The 23327-nt window shown below is 38.5% G+C and overlaps 1 protein-coding gene across 2 annotated transcripts; it reads right to left on the bottom strand.

Moving 5' to 3' along the window:
- Positions 1–25: 25 nt before the first annotated feature.
- On the bottom strand, positions 26–22275 carry LOC103514444 (peroxisomal (S)-2-hydroxy-acid oxidase GLO3-like). 2 transcript variants are annotated; one of them, XM_017446225.2, is made up of 9 exons: positions 22063–22275; positions 18296–18466; positions 16163–16314; positions 15353–15473; positions 14866–15000; positions 2179–2304; positions 1664–1796; positions 962–1078; positions 26–660 (listed from the first exon to the last, which is right to left on the bottom strand). In XM_017446225.2, coding segments are annotated over exons 1-9 (1137 nt in total). In that variant the 5' UTR covers positions 22065–22275; the 3' UTR covers positions 26–480. The 2 variants fall into 2 exon arrangements, with proteins under 2 accessions (XP_017301714.1, XP_008477542.1); XM_008479320.3 differs by lacking the exon at positions 22063–22275 and adding an exon at positions 18763–18806.
- Between the last annotated feature and the right edge of the window lie 1052 nt (positions 22276–23327).

Genomic DNA, 23327 nt, shown 5'->3' with positions numbered 1-23327 from the left:
ACTGTAGACCAGCGTGTCTAGACCACGTGTAATGTTGTTTTGGTAACATTGGCTTAAAATGAACATTGGCCTAAAATGATTCAATGAAATGATTTAACTGAATGAATTTTAGCAACATTGGTTAAAGACCAAGTCCCAAGATGGAACGATTATGGAATGATTGAATGAAAAACTTACAATCTTGAGTAATATGAGGTATTTAAATTTCAATAAAGAATACAAACTTAACAAAGATAAAAAAAAACAATGTTGATTAACATTTTCAACTGTTAATCAACTTTTTTTTCTTGTCCTAAGCATTTCTTCTTTCTTTCTAGGTTATAATTCCGCCCAGATTTTTTTTCTACATAATTCTTTGTCAAATAGCAAATAGCAATTTATAATCTTCACACAAGTATGTGTAAAGGTACTCTGTTTGTCAAGTAGACGTTTTTAATCTTCAGACAAACGTATTCTCTGTACAGAGAAGGTTTTGGGACCTCACAATTTGCTGTAGTAGGTCTCATGAACGACCATCTCTCGTTGAATCTCCCCCACTGACGTACAACCACTGAGAGCCAAAGCTTGGTCGAACTCATTGATCAGAATGTCGAGAACTTTTCGCACCCCCGATTTGCCACTGTGAGCCAAACCCCACAGTGCCGGTCGACCCACGAACACCTGCAAATGTTTGGGTTACGTCAATTTTTTTCAAAATTAAAGCTATGAAAGTGGGAATCAAATCTTCAAGACAGGTAAAGTTCACTCCTATGTTATCCCGAGTAGGTAGGTAGGTACTTTTTTTTTACTAAATTCTTAATTTGTGAACGGAAAATGGTTTAGTACAGGCACTACCACACCAAAAGAGAGGTAATCTTTTTGGAAAATAGACCTAGTCCAAGTAAAGCACTACTAAAGGTGTGTCCACACACAGTCGACGGCCTCCGACTAAGTGTGGACACACCTTTATATTTATACTTACCATTTTAGCCCCCAGAGCGAGCGCTTTGAACACGTCAGTTCCATATCTGACCCCTCCGTCCAGGTATACATCAACCTTGTGTCCTACAGCTTTGGCTATTTCGGGTAACGCCTCAATCTGAAACGGAAAGATGGCAAATGACTACATGACTAATTCGGCTACAGCTGAAGCCGCTCTTGTGTCCTACAGCTTTGGCTATTTCGGGTAACGCCTCAATCTGAAACGGAAAGATGGCAAATGACTACATGACTAATTCGGCTACATTTGAAGCCGCTACAAAACTTTACATTTTTCGACTTCAAGCTACTTTTCCCAGTTTCCACTTATTTGGCATTTGTACTAATTTGTTGATAAAATTGGAAAAAAATTGAACTAGTGGGAACACGGTATTGGTAGGTATCTAGCTATCTAGAAACCAATCAGTTATAACCTTCCACATCTTGTTAGGATTTTGCTGATCTACAAAAGCTTAGGATTGAGGTTGTGGGATGTGATAGGCTAGGCTTCTAGGGCAAGTTTTTTGTTGTTTGTATGTACAGTTTGGCATTCAAGTGGTAACCTGCGCAAGTACTTTGTTCCCACTTGTACCCAGCTACCAATTTTGTCTGCAAATGCAAAGTGTAAACATAGCTTTAAATTCCAATCATATCCCAGTATATAACCTTAGCCTGAACACTATATCCCATGACATTATTGACTCACCGAAGCTGGCACATAGTCTAACTGTCTGCCCCCATGATTGGAGACCATAATGGCGGAAGCTCCCATTTCAACGCCTATTTTGGCATCTTCTGCTGTAAGGATTCCTTTCAGGACGATAGGTAATTTTGTTATGCTGAAAGAGAAATAATAAACGCAAAAGATGAAATAATAAATGAAGAAAGCTTAAAAGAAAAGGAAATTTTTCATCGGTTTTTGGATATTTTCGTATTTTGTTGGGGAACTTTTTTCCCTATCTTGAGCTGTGTCCGCACATAGTGGACGACCATCGATCGACGATGAATCTATGTTGTCGAGGCAGTGTGGACGGTTTCAGTCGACATCGATCGACAGCCGTCGACTATGTGTGAACAGAGTGAACACAACTTCAGACGGGGAAAAAATTTCCCTAGTAGCTGTAGGTAGGTAGCTATCATCGAAATAATCTTTTTTTATAGCAAATTAATATGAACATGACTATTATATTACTGTTTCTTATGACTATTACTATTTCTTACGTCTTGAGCCAGGTGACGTCTGACCAGTTAATGGTTTCATCCAGTTGGCTTGTGATGTACGCTAGTAAACTGCTTGAATCTGAAGTGTTACTCAACTGTGATAGTTTTCCGCTGAAGTTGGCCAACCTGTGAAATCAATGAGGGATGGTGGTAAAAAGATTCATTTAAGGGTGAATTTCACCATCCTCCTTTTTAGCCTTTAACACTTTATTCCCTTACTTAAAGTAAGTAAGCCCCTAAGAAGATGACCATCCACAACCGACCATCGACCACAAGCTTAGTCCCGACCTCCCGACCCAAGAGAAAATAAGCAAACCATGCTAATGAAAAGAAGCGCCCTCAACGGAGCCTTGACCATAGTACCGAGTGAAAGAAATTTTTCTGAAGCGCGAAAATTCAAAAATCAAATAATAATAAATTTGAAAGGCACAGACACAGATCCAGGTAGAGACTTTTCGAATATAACCTACCCGTTTACCTGTACTTGTACTAAGGTGTTTATTGTGCCAGCGCTTCTCAGACTATGGGACTTGGACAATTATTAATTTATCAATGGCTACATTTATCTCCATTTACCCCAAAAAATTTTTTTTTTTTTTTTTTTTTTTTTTTTTTTTTAGCCCTTTAGAGGCCTTTGAGCTATAACAGCCTCATAAGTTCCATTTGATTGAAAGGAATGATGTCTGAATGAGTTGCAACCAAGTATCATCCTTCAACTTTCAGTAGTATCCAATTTCACAGGCAATACCTACTACTATTTTGTCTTTGGAAAAAAGTCAAATTCAGGGAAGAGATCTAAAGATTACCACGAACCTATTCCACAGAGACCATGAAGTTACTTTTATCATCAATCAAAATCAATATAAAGGAGCCAAGAAAATCCTTTTCTTCCATCACACAACGGGGTAACTATGGGTCACAAATACTGTGACAATACCAGGCAGACCAAAGAGGACTTCATCCAGTAAATGTCCATTATCATGCTAGCGGCACGAAAAGGATCAAGTGAATAATTGAGCAAATATTATCTGCCAAGGTGAAATCAGTTGACTATAAACCTGTGTGAGCCATTCTATTTTGCTAGTGACGGCATTTCAGACAAAATGCACCGAGAAAAAAATAAAATAGTAATAGAGAGGCACAAGTTTATGAAACTTAGGGTAGAAGAACTCTATCACTGAGTTACTTGAGGTAACTTAAACTTAGGTACTTCCCATTATTTAGGTTGTTGGAATTCTTTGGTATAAAATAAAGTGTCGAGCTTCCTGATATTAGAATAGAATAGAATAAGAATAGAATAGAATATACCTTGTTTATCCTGCCAGAATGAGACTGAAAAGTCCCTTTACTCCCGCAGTCTAAACAAGGTCTTATATATTCCATAGGTAAAGTTTACAAATAAGTATATAAACCTTGCTTAACTTAAAAAAAAAATAAAAAAATAAACAAAAATAAAATAAAAAAAATTACAGAATGATTTTGCTAGTGACGGCATTTCAGACAAAATGCACCGAGAAAAAAATAAAATAGTAATAGAGAGGCACAAGTTTATGAAACTTAGGGTGGAAGAACTCTATCACTGAGTTACTTGAGGTAACTTAAACTTAGGTACTTCCCATTATTTAGGTTGTTGGAATTCTTTGATATAAAATAAAGTGTCGAGCTTCCTGATATTAGACTGCCGGCACCCAGTCACTCGGTTAGGCTTCCGGTACCCTTGCTTTTCTCTCCGTGTGTCCCACCTAAATACATCCATGTCCCAAACCTTCAACAAAATCATGACGTTCATGACCACGACAACCGTCAACCTTCTGTCCAAACCGCATTCGTACTTGCACCCCGTGTCCGCCCGCGCGCAACGGCCCCGGCGCCCACCCCCGCTTCAAGGTGTTGAGAAGGAAGGTTTTGCCGGCTTCCGGTACCCTTGCTTTTCTCTCCGTGTGTCCCATCTAAATACATCCATGTCCTAAACCTTCAACAAAATCATGACGTTCATGACCACGACAACCGTCAACCTTCTGTCCAATAGGAACCTGATCCTCAGGCGTTCTCCAAACCTCCGTAGCTTCTAGCCACGGGTATTACCCAATACAATAAAATCATCATTGCCCGAGCTACCTTTGGCATTCACAAGGAATTCATCATCATTATCAGGACATTTGTAGTTTGCAAATGTGCGCCGTGTATAAGTTTGAGTGGCACGTACTCTTATGATGTTATGATGTACGTCTGTGTTAGAGTACAGGCGCTAACTTAAGATGAGCATTGAGCACGGTACTTTCGGGCAAAAATATGGGGGATGTATGACAATAGATAGTACTTATGACTCTCATTCTCATTCTGGCAGTATACTTAAGCAGGGTATATTCTATCCTAGTACTTACATACATACATATCATATCCTAAGTCGTTCTGTCTGGAAACTTGAGGGCCAATGGTTAGAATACATTAGCCACGATTGGAGGCATAATTTTGACTTCTTGTTCCCCTATGCCAATTAAAATTGGTGTGTCTTAAGGTTCAACTTGAGCAATAAAATTACTTTTTATTATTAAATAAATAGTTTGCAGAAAACTACTTTAAAATTAAATGCAGAGAAACTTGGGATGCAAACTTCATGATGTACACTAGTACAGAGATATTGACAGGATGAACAGGGATAAACCAAGTACTCAGTACTTTTAATTATTTGAGGTTCAAAATAGCAATTCAAAAGATGAGAAGCTTCCTTTACCCAGAAACTTGGTAAGTTGTTTAAATGCCCATTTTTACTGTAGCAGTCAATCCCTGGTAGTCTGGCAAACATAAAATGACTGAAGAATCCATCACTGCTGAGGCAAGTACCTACTTCCACCTACCGTTTACGTACATCTCTCCTCCCCTTTCCAGGCCTGAATGTCTAAAGCACACACAGGTTTATAAAAGTACTCAAGTGTGGCTACTGAAGATAGGTATGGCAAATACACACTTCTGCAATTGATTGGTAACTCTGACTTAAAAGATAGCCATAAACCCAACTAACATGGTTCTAATCAAGTGGTGAAAGTCTATACCTACTTGTATAGTAACCCTATACCTTGAGTACCTTTCAGTCTAGATGGATTTGTATTTTGTAGTTATGCTAGTATGTTTACATATCCAGGCGCACAGCAGTGCACCAGGCCATGTTCTGGCCTCAGCACGAAACATTTCGACGCATTTTTACCCCTATTTTATAATTATAACTCATGTTTTCCCTTCTCAAATTAATAAATACCTATTATTAACATGAAAAAAAAAATAAATAAATAAAAAACATTGCCAAGTTGAAATTGAGAGAAGGTTGAAGGAATTGATGTCATTTTCAGAAGACACGAAAAAGTGGGAATGCTGACTTGGCCTTAATTTTCTGATCTCAACACTTTTAAAGGCCAACATTTATGGATAGGAACTAGGCCTTTTTTTCACATTTGTGTTTTTGTGGGGAATATTGCTTACTGTAATTAAGTACTTGGGTATTACTTCTTTTGAGTCTCAATCATCATGAGGGTTCAATAAATGAATAAATAAGAGTGCCTATTTATACTGCTCACATAGGACTGAAAAGTCCCTTTACTCCAGCAGTAGGCTACTACTATTATTGTGATCAAATTCTCAAATTATATTGAGGATAAAATTCCATACCTCAGCTGGGATTGAACCCATGCCCTCCTGTTTACCAGGCAAACATCTTGACCACTACACCACTGATGCAGGAATAAATTACTTTTTAACATTTTTTGTTCTTGGAACAACTGGCTTTTTCTTATCTTCCTTCTCTTTGCTTTTGGAACAATATAAGATCTTAGCATTTACAGTTCCCTCTATCAAACCTTTCTTTTTACCTTGTAAAACCAGTGTTTCTTTGTATTTATATAATATGCAGCATTTTTATTATTATTATTTTCCAAAGATAACATGATTAGTAAGTGATGGGTAGGTACAAACTAATTGTTATTTTCAATTTTCATAAACTTAAGTACCTACATAATTATGTACTTACTTACCTATGTAGCTCAGTATAAAACTTGCTCATTGGGTTTAAATTTGCAGCACGAGCAAATTTGAATTAACCCAAGATCCAAGATCAAACAACAATTGCACCATTAACTGTGGGTCCTTGCTATCTTGAGGTTCTGTAAAGAAGAGAAGACTAGAAGACAGTTATTTCTTTCCATGAGAAGGGCAAGTCTACTGAGGCCGGTGTGGCCTCAAAGTGAGTTTAAAAATCTGATTGGCTGAAATTCTTACAAATCAACCAATCAGATTGCTCCGAGAGTTAGTAAACTGAAACCGAGTTTAATATCACTTTGCAGCCCCTGGCCTAAGGCTATCAAATATCAGACTCTTTACTTTGTCTCCTTTTGTTGGCATACCTATAGGTTGTCACTTTTCCCCTCACAAGGCATTCACCCAAGCTTTAAAATTCCACTTTTAATGTTGTTAGCATAAAAGCTACAGGTACTGTCAGGTTGTCACTTTTCCCCTCACAAGGCATTCACCCAAGCTTTAAAATTCCACTTTTAATGTTGTTAGCATAAAAGCTACAGGTACTGTAGTCTTCCCATACCAAAAATGCTTACCTATGTAACAAGAACATATGTTCTTTTAGGTAAAGGTGCCATTCTACATTATGTATGATTTTGGATCACCAATCACCATCATAGGCCAATTAAGGTTCAAGTTTGGGGGATTTAGGGAAGTAATTTTCAAACAAGAACGAGTTACGAGATGATCATGAACACTATAACTCAACTGCTCTTCCAATCTTCCATAGTTAAACTACAAAATCAGAAATCAGGTAATGTAACAAGAAAAGAATGAGCACTTTATAAAAACGTAGATGTAGATTACCACGTGCCATCAGCCATCAGAATCTTTTATCTTTTGATAACGACGGACATTTTTGATTTTTTGAACAATCAACATTAGCGCTTTGATAACGACAGCGGTGCTGAATGGAACTAATGAAAGAGGAAGCGGAAAATTCAAGGAGGTAAAAAAGCAGTGAACAAAAAAATATACAAGAAGTGAAGCTCATTATCAGATGGGTTTGTTCAACTAAACTTTAAAAATTTGGTTGATTTTATGGTTTCTGGGTGGATTTAACAGTTATTCAAAACTATAAACTCTACTGCTATTTTAAAATCTAGTAAAAATCCAACGCAAAACGTCCAGAGGAATCGTACAAAACACTCGAAACATATATATTTTCCCAATATGCCGAGCCGCCATTCCAACTATTCGCTTTTTAGAAAGTCACTCTTGAAAGAAATTTTTCTGAAGCGCGAAAATTCAAAAATCAAATAATAATAAATTTGAAAGGCACAGACACAGATCCAGGTAGAGACTTAGAGAGGTAGACATAGTTTGTACCAAATTTCAACTTTCATGTCCCTTTAATATCTCTGTATTTAGTAAAGCAGGCTACTCAGGAGAGGTGCTGCTTCCGTAAATTACCATGATTAAGCTAAGATCAACATTTCTGTAAGTATACTCCTTGTGCTAGAACTTCAAGTTTACTGTATGATACCTTGATACATACCTTCTTACCTTTGCTTTTAAAATATTACACTTTGGCATAAATCTCTATATTTTTAATCACATGTTCTTATTTCAGAAAATCTCCATCACTCAGGCTCATTTCCACATCATGTTCTCTTAGAAAAGATAATGATGATAGCAAGAAAGCAGATGCTATCAAAAAACTGAACAGCTTACTTGCCGATTTAACCAAACAAGTCCCTAAGGAGAAAACTGTATCAAAAGTGGATGTTCCTAAGCCAAAGCAATTGAAACCCAAGGATGTGCCCAAGAAAGAGAAGGAACCAGCTGATTTAGGTATAATTTATTTTAAAGTCTTTAAAATGTTTCATACATTTATTTGGTAGTTATATGTTCCTACATAATAATGTTGGGTACTTGTGCAGTAGTCACGTCAGTGGAAGATTGCTACCAAAGCAACTGGCACAAACAAGCAGTGACCAGTGTTATTATAGGGTTAGGTTAAGCACAAAAGGAGTTTTCACAATAAGAGCAGTGATTAGTGTTATTGTTACGAAGATTGCTACCAAAGCAACTGGCACAAACAAGCAGTGACCAGTGTTATTATAGGGTTAGGTTAAGCACAAAAGGAGTTTTCACAATTAGAGCAGTGACTAGTGTTATTGTTATTATGTCTGAAAGAGATGGTTTAAGATTAAAGTTAATCAGTTTCTTGCAATCGGCTGTTAATATGCAGTATTTTAAACGTTTGTTTTTTTGTATATTGTATGAAATAGCTCACATAAATAGGTGTTATAAAGATTCCCTATGCGATAGACCTAGTCTAAATAAGAGCATTGAGTACTTCCATGTCATTTCTTCCTTGTTTATTGTACCCACCTTGTATTCCCTCTTGTACGTCAGTAGCTGGATTTCCTCTCTGATTAATGTTATCTTCATGGAGTTTTGCTGTCTGGAACTCATGCTGTGTGTCGATCAAATTTTTCTTAAAATAAAAACCATCCTGGTGTTTTTTAAATTTTGTTTTCAACATAGCCATCCTTAGCTTGTCATTTTCTCTGGCTTTCTTTATGTCTTCTATTTTTGGGGGTATGATTTTATCATTTTGCTCGTTTTTTAGTTTGCTAGGCTGTTTGATTTCAATTTCTTTATTTGTGTCTCTTAATTTGTTTCTCTTTTGATGAGTGTTAGCATTACTTTTCAGCTTTGATTGTCTTTGTTCACCTACTTGTTTACCCTCTCCTTGCCATGCGGTTTGATGGCTTTTTAATATTTCTTCTTCCTTAATTTTCTTACTGTCCTTGTTTTCTTTTCCATTTCTTACTTCAGTATGTTCGTAATTTATTTTTGATGATTTCAGCTTGATTGATTTGTCATTGTTTTCATATTTAATTTTTTGAAAGCCAGATTTAGGCATCATTTTGAGACCATCTTGGTTTTTTCGACTCATGTCATTGTATTGTTTTATCACTTTTGACAGCTCCCTTTCAAAATGTTCACCTAGATGCCTTTTCAAATCTTCTTTATTGATTTTACTTTCAAGTTCTTTTTGAGAAACTTGATCGTTTTTCGCTTTAACTCCATGTTTCCTAGCAGGTATTTTAGTTTGCCAAAGAGTATCAGCAGGTATGAGCCATAGCTCCTTAAGTGTAGGCAAGACAATCAAATGTTGAATAACATCCCAGGACCTTGATTCTAGAGATCCAGAAAATACTAGATTTCTATAGAGATATATAGAAACCACGAAAACTAGATTAGCAATAGCAAGTTTTTGTAAACTCGTACCTTACTTTTACGCAGATGTGTGCAGGTATGACATACCATATCATCATAACGTATAGAATAACATGGCATTTTAGCATATTTCATTTTACCAACTCGTATTCGATGGATTCATAAAATTTTGAAGATCACTTTAACATCACTTCACTTAATTAAAGTCGGAACTATTGAACTTACTACTGGCTTACCAGAAAGACCCTACTGGTGAAAGTGCATCTTCATCAAAACCAGTATTGAGGTAAATACTTCCAATTTTTATACAACAACAACAACTTGACTAATAGGTTTGATGAGGAATTTTATCGTGTGATTTCTAGAACTCAAAGTACCTTAATGTAAATTACCTGTAAATGACGCGTTAAGTTGGAGACACGAAAAAAATAGACAAAATGCCCGTCAGTACCTGGTAGTCTTTCATATTACTATCAGTACAAACATATTTTATAGAATGGGGTGACGTCTGATCCTGCCCTTATGGTGTCGAATAAGAGCTTATGTTTCGTTTCTTACATCACTGTTCTTCATATCATAGGTGTCACTTGATGTAATCTTCCAGTAGTTGGAACTCTGCGGAATTTCAATATCACACTATTCACTTTATTCTTCCTCATGAACTTCGGACAGAACAGACTTGGTTTCACGCTTGTCTGATTCGTTGGCGAGTTATATTTCAACATGATACAATCGATGGAAAGCTTCTCTTTGTTGCCTTGGACTTCGCATTTGCTTGATGTGTAAACCCCTCCCTCTCCATAATCAATCCTTGTATCGCCAACCTCTCTGTTGTAGAGATTCACGTTATTCCTACCATTTCGTCGTATTTGCTTCCGTTTCTCGTTCTTGTTGTCTTCATGTTGTTCCACAGGTTTGATGTAATAGGTGACTATATTCTGAGTACATTCGTCAATTCCTCCATCGACCTCTTCATCATACGCCGGTTTTACATGAGGTACAGATTTCAGTTTCTTTTTGGTTTTATTGAATCGGAACACTTTTTCTTGTAATGGATTATTCTGTTTTAGAATGTGTGGGTAGAATATGTTATCTGGTGGTGGCTGCAAATTGATAGAAGTAAGAGATTCTTAAGGTAATGTTACAATTATTGAGGTATGTATATTTCCAATGCCCTAATCAAAATTCATATATGTGGATTTCATTATAGTGACCGAGGTATGTATTGCCTCTCCTAAAACATTCCCTGTTTGCGTTTTTCCACATAACTTACTGTAAGGTGATGGTAATCCAACATTCTTTGTATATTTCCCGGGTAATAATACCCGCTTCTATTTTGTTGAATACTTCTTTGATTCTGGCTCTCATTCAGGTCCATGTATCTATTTTCTTTCTGAGGGTTTCTTGTATTTTCCTTGAAAAACTTTGTTTTGTTCTGCATGTGACCATCAGGGTCCAATTCATCTGAAAGAATATCGCTTGTAGAACTTCTAGTTGTGCCTTGATTTGATGTTTGTTTATAGGGAGATTTTCCAATGCGTTCATGTGCTATATGCTTGCCGGAGGTTGTTCCAAAGGCTTCATTATATAGTACATCTTTGCCTGTAATTTTCCCAAGCGTATTATCATTCAACACACATGTGCTATGTCTTGTAACTGTTTCATCAGATTTGCTGAGGGAGTTTTCATTCATGGATACATTATTGGATTTCCCAGGTTTTGTAATAATGATCACACTCTCAGGTAAGGTTTCCAGCAGTTCAACTATCTTAGAAAGTTGTTCAGGGTTTAGGATGTGTACATTCTTTACTGTTTCATTGTTACTTTTTTTCACGATACTGGTGCATGTTAACGAGTGACCTGTCTCATCTATATCCTTGTTCAGAACAACTTGATTATCTTTAGCAGAATTAGAAGTAACTCCTTCTGAGTCTTTGTGTTTTGCATGAGCACAAGGCGCATGTAGTCGCTCAATCGTATGTTTTGCAGATTGTTCAATTATAACGTTATTGGGATCTATGTGTAAAATATTCCCCAGTGGGTGTGTTTCATTGGCTATGTATGTATTGATTTGTTCACCCAAAGAGTCTGCATCCATTATGATATCCATACCACCACAAGACTCATCAGATGATTGATGGTGAGATGGAATTCTCAACTGTTGAGTGTCTTTAGTTTTCTTCTTTCTCGGATAACTGGGGTGATAATTTTCACTCGTTGTAGTAAGTTTTTCCAAGTTATCAATCTCTTTGTAATCAGTTCTAATGACATGCACTTCTGTTTTTGGAGATGGAGTTGCGAGTGTAGATGTTTGATATGATTTGTGAGCATACACTTTGATATGCAGAGGCTGTGGTTTTCGTGTAGACTCGTACTGAAATTTTCTGTCAATTGTTTTCCCTCTAGTCAAAGGTTTTTTGTTTTCACGTTCTTCGTAATAGATGTAATTCATTTTGACACCTCCATCAGAGACATTTCCATTTCTGTTGGGAACATTCAACTTTACTTTTCTTCTATCTTTAGATCTCCCACGTACATGGTTTTTTAACTGCCAATCATTGACAGTCTCAATTTGTTCTGTTGCTATGTTGAGAATCAAGTCATTTTCCTTGCTAGTGCCCGTTCGAGCTGCTATTTTCTTTGAATGTTTTAAACCGCTTGATTGTTTTGAATCATGTTGCAGATCGCTATTATTTTCATCAAGTTCTTCAGTTTGATTTCTACCTTCGCAGGTGTCTGTTGATTCTAATTTCAAATTTCCTGAAATAAGTAAATTACAAAATTTAAGTTTTCTAAAATTAAGAATCCATAGTAGTCTCCGGAACACATGTAGGTATGTATTGACAAATGGATTCCTGCCTTTGATTGTTATAGGCTAACTTCTAGTTTCTAGTCCTGGTCTTCTCTTAAAATGGATATTATTGGTATTTACCATTTAATAAATACACACATGTCAACTTTGGATTTCGAGCTCTTGTTCGGATGACTTTGATTTTGGATAAATCTTTGCTCTTCCGATAATCAGAAAGATCGATAATGTAATCAAGATTGTCGCGATCATTTTGGTTGAGAACAACTTTCACTTCAAAGCCGTCCAACCTTTTTAGGTGGAGATCTTCAATGCTGATGTTATTTTCTGGTTCATTATCTGTGTCGGCTATGTCTGAAGGTCGATGGTTTTGTACACATTTTTGATAACATTAAAACCTCTATTATCTCTATTTGTTCCCCTTAATATGTAAAAATATATGAGACCCTGGTTAGACTGCGGGGGTAAAGGGACTTTTCAGTCCTGTCCCAGCAGGATAAACAAGGTATATTCTATTATTCAAAGATTTAGCTAAATGATCTTAGTATCTTACTTGAGATGGGATGGCATGTTGAACTTGTTCCGAATGTCGGCATACCGCGTACCAAACACATTGGTATCCACAGTTAATACCAGAGCTTTATATCCGGCCTTTTCCGCGCGCTGGACTAAACTTTTCGTGATCTCACTGTAACCAGAAACATACAGGGGTGTGAAATAAATAATGGCCGGTAAAGGGACTTTTTAGCCTTATTCGGGCAGGATAAGCAATGATCAGGTCCGTCTGTCAGGTCTACCTGATAGTGTGTGTGCTCATTAGGCAGATCTGACAGGCGGACCTTTTCAGCCGTACTTGTCAGGTCTGCCTGATAGTGTGTGTGCCCATCAGGTATCAGGAATACCTGAGAGGAGGACCTGATCTGGTGTACTTGTCAGGTCTGCCTGATAGCGTGTGTGCTCATCAGGTATCAGGAAGACCTGACCTAGTGTACCTGTCTCCTGTCAGGTCTATCTGATGCTGAGTGGCTGGTCTAACTTACCGATCCCTGTAGATGTACAACTGGAACCACTTGGTAGTTTGGGGCGTCTTTTCCGCCAGTTCTTCTATGCTGGTTGTCGATATCGTTGATAGAATGTAAATACCGCCCACTTCCCCCACAGCTGAAACAAAACAATTTGAGGAGGTCGAATTAGCTTGTCACAGAATTTAGGGTCCTGTCACTAAAAACCTTAAGGTACTATTTGACCAAGGCAACATTATCTTACCATTCCTCTTAACCCTAGTGCAGCTAAAAGGATGTTCCGAGACCATATCAATTCAATACAAAATCTTTGAAGCATGCTTTACTGCAGCATGCTACATGTCGCCTGTGTACAGTCCCTACCTTACAGGATATAGGTATTTACCATAACCACAGGTTGGTGTATGAAATACCCTAATGGGTTTTGCCCGAAGACTTACCGAGCAATCCAATCCAGTGTTTGCGCTTTTAGCAGACAATATTATGATGTACCTACATTGAAATTACACCTCTCGGAAAAACATTACGTATTGTTATTAAATGACCACTCCATACACGGAACTATATCCCATATTATCTCATTCCCGCAGCACCGGGCACTTATGGGCCTCATTGGGAGAGTTGGGGGACCTGTTATCTCCAGACTTATTGAGACTACAGGTTAAGCCCAGCCACTGCAGGTATGACATACCATATCATCATAACGTATAGAATAACATGGCATTTTAGCATATTTCATTTTACCAACTCGTATTCGATGGATTTTATAAAATTTTGAAGATCACTTTAACATCACTTCACTTAATTAGGGTACAAGAACACTTAAAACATGACTTTTCCATAGGATAAGGAAAGTAAAAAGTTGAAATATTTGTTAAAAAGTGACAAATAAAACACCTTCATAAAAAATAACCGCAAATGGCATTAAAACAAACGGAAAGAGCGATTTTCTGATTTAGTAATGAATTGGTTTTAAACAGTTTTGCGGTTCTCGTATTATTGGTTGGCTCGAGGAATGTTTGAAACTTTACATTTTTCGACTTCAAGCTACTTTTCCCAGTTTCCACTTATTTGGCATTTGTACTAATTTGTTGATAAAATTGGGTTTTCCGCTGAAGTTGGCCAACCTGTGAAATCAATGAGGGATGGTGGTAAAAAGATTCATTTAAGGGTGAATTTCACCATCCTCCTTTTTAGCCTTTAACACTTTATTCCCTTACTTAAAGTAAGTAAGCCCCTAAGAAGATGACCATCCACAACCGACCATCGACCACAAGCTTAGTCCCGACCCAAGAGAAAATAAGCAAACCATGCTAATGAAAAGAAGCGCCCTCAACGGAGCCTTGACCATAGTACCGACCTTCGCAGAAAATGAAGAAATTGAGCCTAGTATTTTTTCTGGGATGGTCGATGGTTTTGTACACATTTTTGATAACATTAAAACCTCTATTATCTCTATTTGTTCCCCTTAATATGTAAAAATATATGAGACCTTGGTTAGACTGCGGGGGTAAAGGGACTTTTCAGTCCTGTCCCAGCAGGATAAACAAGGTATCTTCTATTATTCAAAGATTTAGCTAAATGATCTTGGTATCTTACTTGAGATGGGATGGCATGTTGAACTTGTTCCGAATGTCGGCATACCGCGTACCAAACACATTGGTATCCACAGTTAATACCAGAGCTTTATATCCGGCCTTTTCCGCGCGCTGTACTAAACTTTTCGTGATCTCACTGTAACCAGAAACATACAGGGGTGTGAAATAAATAATGGCCGGTAAAGGGACTTTTTAGCCTTATTCGGGCAGGATAAGCAATGATCAGGTCCGTCTGTCAGGTCTACCTGATAGTGTGTGTGCTCATTAGGCAGATCTGAGAGGCGGACCTTTTCAGCCGTACTTGTCAGGTCTGCCTGATAGTGTGTGTGCCCATCAGGTATCAGGAATACCTGAGAGGAGGACCTGATCTGGTGTACTTGTCAGGTCTGCCTGATAGCGTGTGTGCTCATCAGGTATCAGGAAGACCTGACCTAGTGTACCTGTCTCCTGTCAGGTCTATCTGATACTGAGTGGCTGGTCTAACTTACCGATCCCTGTAGATGTACAACTGGAACCACTTGGTAGTTTGGGGCGTCTTTTCCGCCAGTTCTTCTATGCTGGTTGTCGATATCGTTGATAGAATGTAAATACCGCCCACTTCCCCCACAGCTGAAACAAAACAATTTGAGGAGGTCGAATTAGCTTGTCACAGAATTTAGGGTCCTGTCACTAAAAACCTTAAGGTACTATTTGACCAAGGCAACATTATCTTACCATTCCTCTTAACCCTAGTGCAGCTAAAAGGATGTTCCGAGACCATATCAATTCAATACAAAATCTTTGAAGCATGCTTTACTGCAGCATGCTACATGTCGCCTGTGTACAGTCCCTACCTTACAGGATATAGGTATTTACCATAACCACAGGTTGGTGTATGAAATACCCTAATGGGTTTTGCCCGAAGACTTACCGAGCAATCCAATCCAGTGTTTGCGCTTTTAGCAGACAATATTATGATGTACCTACATTGAAATTACACCTCTCGGAAAAACATTACGTATTGTTATTAAATGACCACTCCATACACGGAACTATATCCCATATTATCTCATTCCCGCAGCACCGGGCACTTATGGGCCTCATTGGGAGAGTTGGGGGACCTGTTATCTCCAGACTTATTGAGACTACAGGTTAAGCCCAGCCACTCACTATCAGGTTGACTATGTCTGAAAGAGATGGTTTAAGATTAAAGTTAATCAGTTTCTTGCAATCGGCTGTTAATATGCAGTATTTTAAACGTTTGCCCAGCCACTCACTATCAGTATACCTGACAGGCGGACCTGGCCTAACGGACCTACCTGCGGCGTTTCCGATTTCTCCCTCCTCATGGGCCAATTTCTGCATGGCTGCCGGAGATACTCCTATGGGTATCTGGACTGGGTGCCCTAGGGCATCGGTGACGAGGGTTCTCTTCGAGAGATCCCTCATGACACGGGGCCGAATCCGTAACCTGAGGGAATCAAAAAGGTTTTTCCATAACCATAAAGGTAGAAAGTAGAAACACACTACTATCACGTCACCTTATGAGCTCATGAAGAGTCAGAAAGATGTAGTTCAAAGTTTTCCCATAATATTGCAGGTAATTTGGTTCAGAACAGCCACACTACCATCACGTTACGTCACGTCAGATGACGTGATAGTAGTATTGTGTTTCTACCTTGAAAATAGTCAGTGTCGTTTCCCTATAGTTGAAGAAATAGCAAAGGTTGAGTGCAAAAGACATCCATTCTTTAAAAAAAATCTTACTGACGCAGTAAGGTTTATACTCCTTTGATATCTGCCATATTTTTTCTCGAGTCCATTGTTTTCTTGTTCCTAAAAAGACTATGCCCACTTAAAGACGTGCTTTTTTTTATTGGATGGCCTGAAATGCATAATTGAATTTCCGGCACTGAAGTGCGAGTTTCGTAGCAAGTTGATTCATTAATGAAATCATAACAAGGTTCCGCTTGATCAAAACAAAATATTAGCGTTAGATAGGTAGCTACAAAAAGCCATAGCTCCTTAAGTGTAGGCAAGACAATCAAATGTTGAATAACATCCCAGGACCTTGATTCTAGAGATCCAGAAAATACTAGATTACTATACATAGAGATATAGAAACCACGACGACTAGATTAGCAATAGCAAGTTTTTTGTAAACTCGTACCTTACTTTTACGCAGATGTGGAAAATATTTTTGACCAAAAACGCATTGGGGTACACCTGACAATTTTTTATTTAGATTATGTGCTTGATCAAGCGTGCCGGGAGGTGGCGCGAACGTCAAGAGTTCGAAGCGTCGCGCCACCCGGCCTATAGTACTGTATAGGCCGGGTGGCGTACAGTACAGTTTAGTACTGTACAGTACAGTTTTGGAACAGAACTGACAGAACAGTAGAAACCTAGAACCCCCTACCTAGGAAATCCTTGTGCCAATTTCCGTCTACCCACAACCAAAGCATGCCAAATCTGCACCCATTCTTCATCAAATCAACATTATAGTCACAGAATATTCAAGACACAATATTGTGTTAACATTATCATCGTCATAATTACTTTAATTACCAACAACCTGACCCTGACAGTCATGATTGACTTGAGATCAACTGATCGATTCAGACCGATTGACTTTGATTTCTCGTCAAATACAGGGTGTCTACACAACAAATGTAAAAGAATATAACGTAAATGTGTGATTCATTTGGTTCCGAAGCCTTTTGTAGAAATAGTAACAAGAATTTCATCCCCCACCTAAATTAGATTTTTTGCCTTGTATGTTTCTTAAGCCACTCACTATCAGGTAGACCTGACAGATACACCTGATCAGATCCGCCCATCAGGTCTACCTGATAGTGTTTGTGTTCATCAGGTAGATCTGACTGGCGGACCTGATCAAGTGTACCTACTTTTCCTCATCACCCCTATATCCTTGTTTAGACTGCGGGAGTAAAGGGACTTTTCAGTCTCATTCTAGCAGGATGAACAAGGTAAATTCTATTCTATTCTCTACCTACCTGTCAGGTCTACCATTCAACCCTGTATAGGTATACCTACTAACTCATAGCTCATAAGTACTTACTGACTGACTGCGGTACTTCATAGATTAGAGGTTCCCAAACTTTTGAGTATTGCGTACCACCTGACCCCTGAAGGTTCTTTTGTCGTACCACCGAACATCAATAAATTTTGTGTGGTTTGGGAATTAAATGAAGATATTATAGCGCCGCAGGCGAAATTTTGTGTCAATCCTAGTACGATGTCACAATTTTTTGGTACACTGCTTGTATACGTTTTTTCTCTCCTAACTAGGGTTGCCGAATTTTTGCATTTACGGGACAAATCATAAATATGGGGTTTTCAAATCTCTATGAGTTCGCGTACTACTAGTGGTACGCCTACCACAGATTGGGAATCTCTGTCTGTCATAGATTATCCAAGTTATCACTGACCTTCTGAACGCTTCCTTGTTGTTGCGCAGCGTTTCCTGTGCGCATGCGCCACTCTTGTAGTAATCTTTGGCGTTCACTGGTAACACTTTGAGCGCGAACTGTTCGAAATCATCGACACAAACGAAGTCGGAGTAGTTGGGTGGCGCGCGCGTAGGAGGCATGATGGCTGACCTGCAAAATGCAGAAAATAATGGAATCTTGAGTGGGAGGTAACCACTAGGTGAGGTTAACACCAGAGGCGTTCTCTTCCACCTAACCCATAGACCTCTACTATTATGTATGTGGTCAAATTCTCAAATAACTGAGGATAAAATTCGATCCCTTGGCTGGGATCGAACCTACATCCTCCTGTTTACCAGGCGAGCATCATGACCACTACGCCACTAAGGCAGGAGGCTAATAGACTCTTGAGTCTAAAGAAAGACAAACTCTTGATAGGTATAGAGATAGCTATGCCTTTGACTTACTTCTGTGCTTCAATTTCCAAAAGGTTCATCACAGATTCTTGTTCACTTCTTCTTCAATTACGAAAACTAGTAAACTAAGGTAATTATAGGCTGTATAGGTTATTCAGGTATTATTTGAAACCACCGACGAAAGGGTACCTACTTAAGTATGATCAAAAACACTTTGGAAACTCGTATATCCTAGGTCTATGAAAAAACAGTCTGTATTTTATTGGCAGTTAAAATTGTCACATTTTACAGAACAATATTGCAAAACCTAACCAGTTTTCAATACAATTTTGTACTGATAGTGATACTTACCTATAGGTTCATAGATAAGTGCCAACTCGGTAGATATCTACACTACTTGTAAATTTAACTTAAAAACTAGAAATACTAGTCTCTAATCTACGCTACAATAACGTACAGTTTTATACTAAAATGCGTTGGTATGTAGGTATTACAAATGGGAATGTTGTGAAAATAAATTTTTACATTTTGGAATGTCTTAGGTACTCTACCCACAATAGGCATTTAGCTTATCTAAATTTGGCCGGGCGTAGTACAAATATGATGCTCAAACTTTCCTATATCTTATCTTATTTCTAATCTCGTTACAGTACACAAAAAGCCCAAAGTGGCTGAGGTGTAAGGCAACCTTTTTATTTTTTTAAGAGGTTTGACAGAGGTAACTGTAACTGCTAGGGTCTTATCATCCCGAAATCGAAGAAAAAGGAAGACAGGATAGGAGAAAGCCAGCCGTTCCGAGAACGAACATTATCCCATCAGGATAAAATCCGCCCCGGGCGGGAATTGAACCCGCGGCCTAGCGCTTACAAGGCAGACGCACTGCTAACTAGGCTGGCTAAGGCAACCTTAACCTTGAGGGAAAATGCTGTTCGAATCTCGTTACCTTTGAAATCAGTCACCAGATAAAACACTTCAGGTTGCACTGAAGTAATCTAGGAATATTAGACATTCTAACATAATCTTCTTCTTTTTCTTCGTCTTTTCCCGTGTACAGACGGGGTCGGCGTTTTTCGCCAGCCTCTCAATCAGCCCTAACTAGGGTGACTGTTTTGGGCTGACATTTGGGTTTGGCTGCAAAATTTTACGAGTGGATGCCCTTCGCACTCAACCTTTGCTATTTCTTTACCAAGGGAAATTCAGGCTGGTATACTTCCTGTTTATAGTCCCCTAGCAGCCAGACAAAGCATCTAACATAATGCCGTCAACAAATTAGTCATGGTTATAACGTCATGTGAAACATAATCGCCATTTCTCATCATTAGTTCTCCATCAAGAATTAGCCCCTCTACATGTCCTTACAATATTACAACACTTGCTCACTATCCCCTCCAAAGGTTCATTCACACTGACTGTCCTCACATCTGGTTCTACCAGAGGGTCAGGCTCCTCCAAAGTCTGGAACTGGCTCTCCAACAAATCCGCGGGCATGAAATGTTCCGCCCTCTTCTGCAGTCGGCTTAGAATGACACCGAATTCTGCTTTCAAATAGATGAATACGACACGGTTGTTGTTTCGGATGATATCCCTGTAGTTCCGTCTCAACGCTGAGCACACCAAGACACCGGTGAGATTGTCAACGTTAAGTTGGTGAATAATCCGATTGATGTTGTTCAGCCACGGGCGCCTATCTTCATCATTGAGCGGTTGCTTGGCGGACATCTTATCGATGTTGGATTGAGGATGGAGATGGTCACCATCGATGAATTTGACGCCCAAACGGGTGGCCAGGGATTCTCCGATCGTGCTTTTACCACTCCCGGAGACTCCCATGATGACGAATACTGTTGAGGGTGAACCTTCCCCTGAGGGTGACAAGGTGGTTGTCATAATCTGGAACAGAAGGGATATACCATAGAGGAGGAGAGTGAAATAATAATAATGGTTTGTGTATTTACATATCTCTTTGTTCTGACTATTGAAGATTGTACTTATATGTTGGCGAAAAAGGGTTAGTAAGGGAGAGTATTTTAAGTTAGGCCCAAGATCCCTTGGATGTAATACTTATAATATTATGTAGGTAAGTAATCCAAGCATGCCTAAAGGTTAGGTACCTTTTAATTACCTTTAAGGGGTTATGTATTCCATATTTAGGTGAATTAAACTTGAAACTAATTAAGCCCATGCAAGGGAAGATATTGTTATCTGTTGTGCTGTAATGTTACCAATTAATTATTTATTGTATTCTAGTACTTACCAAAGTTACCACGTATTGTGGTGGCCACATACCCCAGTATCGCCAATTGCCGAAGTTACTGTCGAAATGGAAAATGAAAAGTTTTTTGATCTAAGAAAAATATCAATAGGTAAAATATTAGGTAGGTAAGTACATGATGATAAAACAATTTTATCCATGAACAAATTTAAGGCCACCAAAAAATAGAGTAAAAAGTAAAAACCAATCACCAACACCAACCAATATCCACCTGGGTTTTTTGAAACCATAAAATACATGAGACCATTACTTTGTTTAGACTGCTGGGGTAAAGGGACTTTTTAGTCTCATTATAGCAGGATAAACAAGGTCTATTCTATTCTTCATATTCTAAAATTAAAACAATATCCACCTACTAGCACTCCGACACTAGAATGGAATAAGCCACGTATGTTCCATGTGTAATTTGGGAGGTAACCATATGGCCAGGGTTAACGCTTGACGTAGTGACTTAAACGTAAACAATGTGTACAATTTTCTATCAAATATTTCAGGGGGGGCCCGGTACCCCCCCCCCCCCCTTGGGCTTTCATTTGTATTTTAGGTCAAAGTGTGTGACTGCAATTACCTACCTAACTGCCATTTGCAATATCATAAGTAAGTATAAGTACCTATCCCTCGACCTTATCAGTTGTCCAATAAAGAACTGAGAGGGTACCTATGGGTAAGTACTTTACGGAATGTAAGTGTCTACCTATACCTACTTTACTTTAGATAACGTAAACGTCACATTGCTAATTACACTCTTATTATTTCTGCTTTTTTTTCTCGTCATACGTAGACATTGACACTAAGCAATAAGCTTATCGATGTAGCTGGGGGACATTACTCGTAAACAGGGAGCATACCAGCCTGAAATTTCCCTAAAGATTTAGCAAGGATTGAGTGCGAAGGGCATCCACTCGTAAAATTTTGTAGCTAAAACCAAATGCTAGCCCAAAAGGGATTACAACAGGGCTGAGGGAAAACGCCGACCCCGTCTAAATACGGGAAAAGGCGAAGAAAAAGAAAGAAGACAGTAACCTTATCGGTAGATCGATACCCAAGTAGTCCAAATACACACTCAAATACATACTCACATGTCTATGATTCTTGCAAGGGAAGATCCCACAGATTAAAACTCAAAAGTACTGATCAAATTGTGAAAAATACTGATCAAAGAAAGACTGTATTCTAATCAATGTTATCAAATATTATTTAGCAAAACTTATGGGCGTTTAGCAAAACTCCTGCAAGGAAAAACTTGATAAGTGACGGTGACCAACTGACCAGTAGTCAGTAGTCGGGACATTCGCACACTGGTCCCCTGGGGCAAATGTGTTGGGGGGGGGGGATGTTGCAATTTATAGGCATTTGGGTATCAAATATGTCCCTGCGGGGTAGGTAGCTAAATGTCCGCAGGATGGCACCTACATATATGGCGTGCCATCCCCCAGACATTATACCTACTTATATCTTGAACTCTTGGTTTGACTTGCAGAGCAAAGAGCATAGAGATTTTCGCTCTTAGGTCTATGCTGTTTTAAGTTATCTCTTCCCTCTGTCGTTGCTTCTCTCTACCTGCTCTATTATTGCTTTATTCTCTCCGCTCTACTTTGTTTTTAGCCTAAAGCTAGGATTACACTGTTTGCTCAGTGAGCAAATATTTGCTCAAATTTGTTTGGAAAAGTATAGAAAATAGTGTAATAACCTAAAAAATATTTGGCAAATATTTGCTCACTGTGTTTGCTAGTGTTCGTCCAAACAAATATTTGCCCAAGTGTAATATATAGTCCTTAGGTAAATGGAGTAGGTAAATACCTGTATATGTTTTAGTTAGTTGGTTTATTTACACTCTTGATACGTGACCATCAGACCAAGTAACGAGATAGAGTTAATGATAGAAATGGTAGGAGACGTGTCTGTCTGTTTCCTTGAAGATGATCCTTCCACTATCTGTTGAACTGGTACTAAGTAGATACTGTCTCTAACAAGAGTACCAGGTCATTTCCCTCAGTCTAAAATCTAAATAAAGCACTGATATCTCTGGTTCTCTGGACAGTCTAAATAGCTAAATACTCTAAATGAAGTTCTATTATTACTTATAGTGCTTAACCCAAGCCAAGGGTTAACGGAGCCAAGTACAAGTTTAATAATATTTCACCGTGCTATGTGATACCCATACATTCATACACAGTCACATACATTCATACACAGTCACATACATTCATACACAGTCACATACATTCATACACAGTCACATGCATTCATACATAGTCACATACACTCATACATAGCTACTAGATTAATGATAATGACACATTAGGCCGTTGTTTCATTGGATGCGATTTCCATACCTGGCATT

This window comes from Diaphorina citri, unplaced genomic scaffold (genome assembly GCF_000475195.1).
Source record: "Diaphorina citri unplaced genomic scaffold, Diaci psyllid genome assembly version 1.1 scaffold1145, whole genome shotgun sequence".
In the NCBI taxonomy this organism is placed as follows: Eukaryota; Metazoa; Arthropoda; class Insecta; order Hemiptera; family Psyllidae; genus Diaphorina; species Diaphorina citri.
This window is presented reverse-complemented; position numbering and strand designations above follow the sequence as displayed.

What these genes read in the sequence shown, in the direction of transcription:
- LOC103514444 (XM_008479320.3), bottom strand. Translation starts at nt 18,791, where the DNA reads ATGAACCTTTTGGAAATTGAAGCACAGAA. An exon ending in TTGTACATCTACAGGGATCG is followed by an intron (nt 15,001 to 15,352) that starts GTAAGTTAGACC and finishes TTCTGGTTACAG; the next exon opens with TGAGATCACGAAAAGTTTAG. An exon ending in AACATGCCATCCCATCTCAA is followed by an intron (nt 2,305 to 14,865) that starts GTAAGATACCAA and finishes TTGATTTCACAG; the next exon opens with GTTGGCCAACTTCAGCGGAA.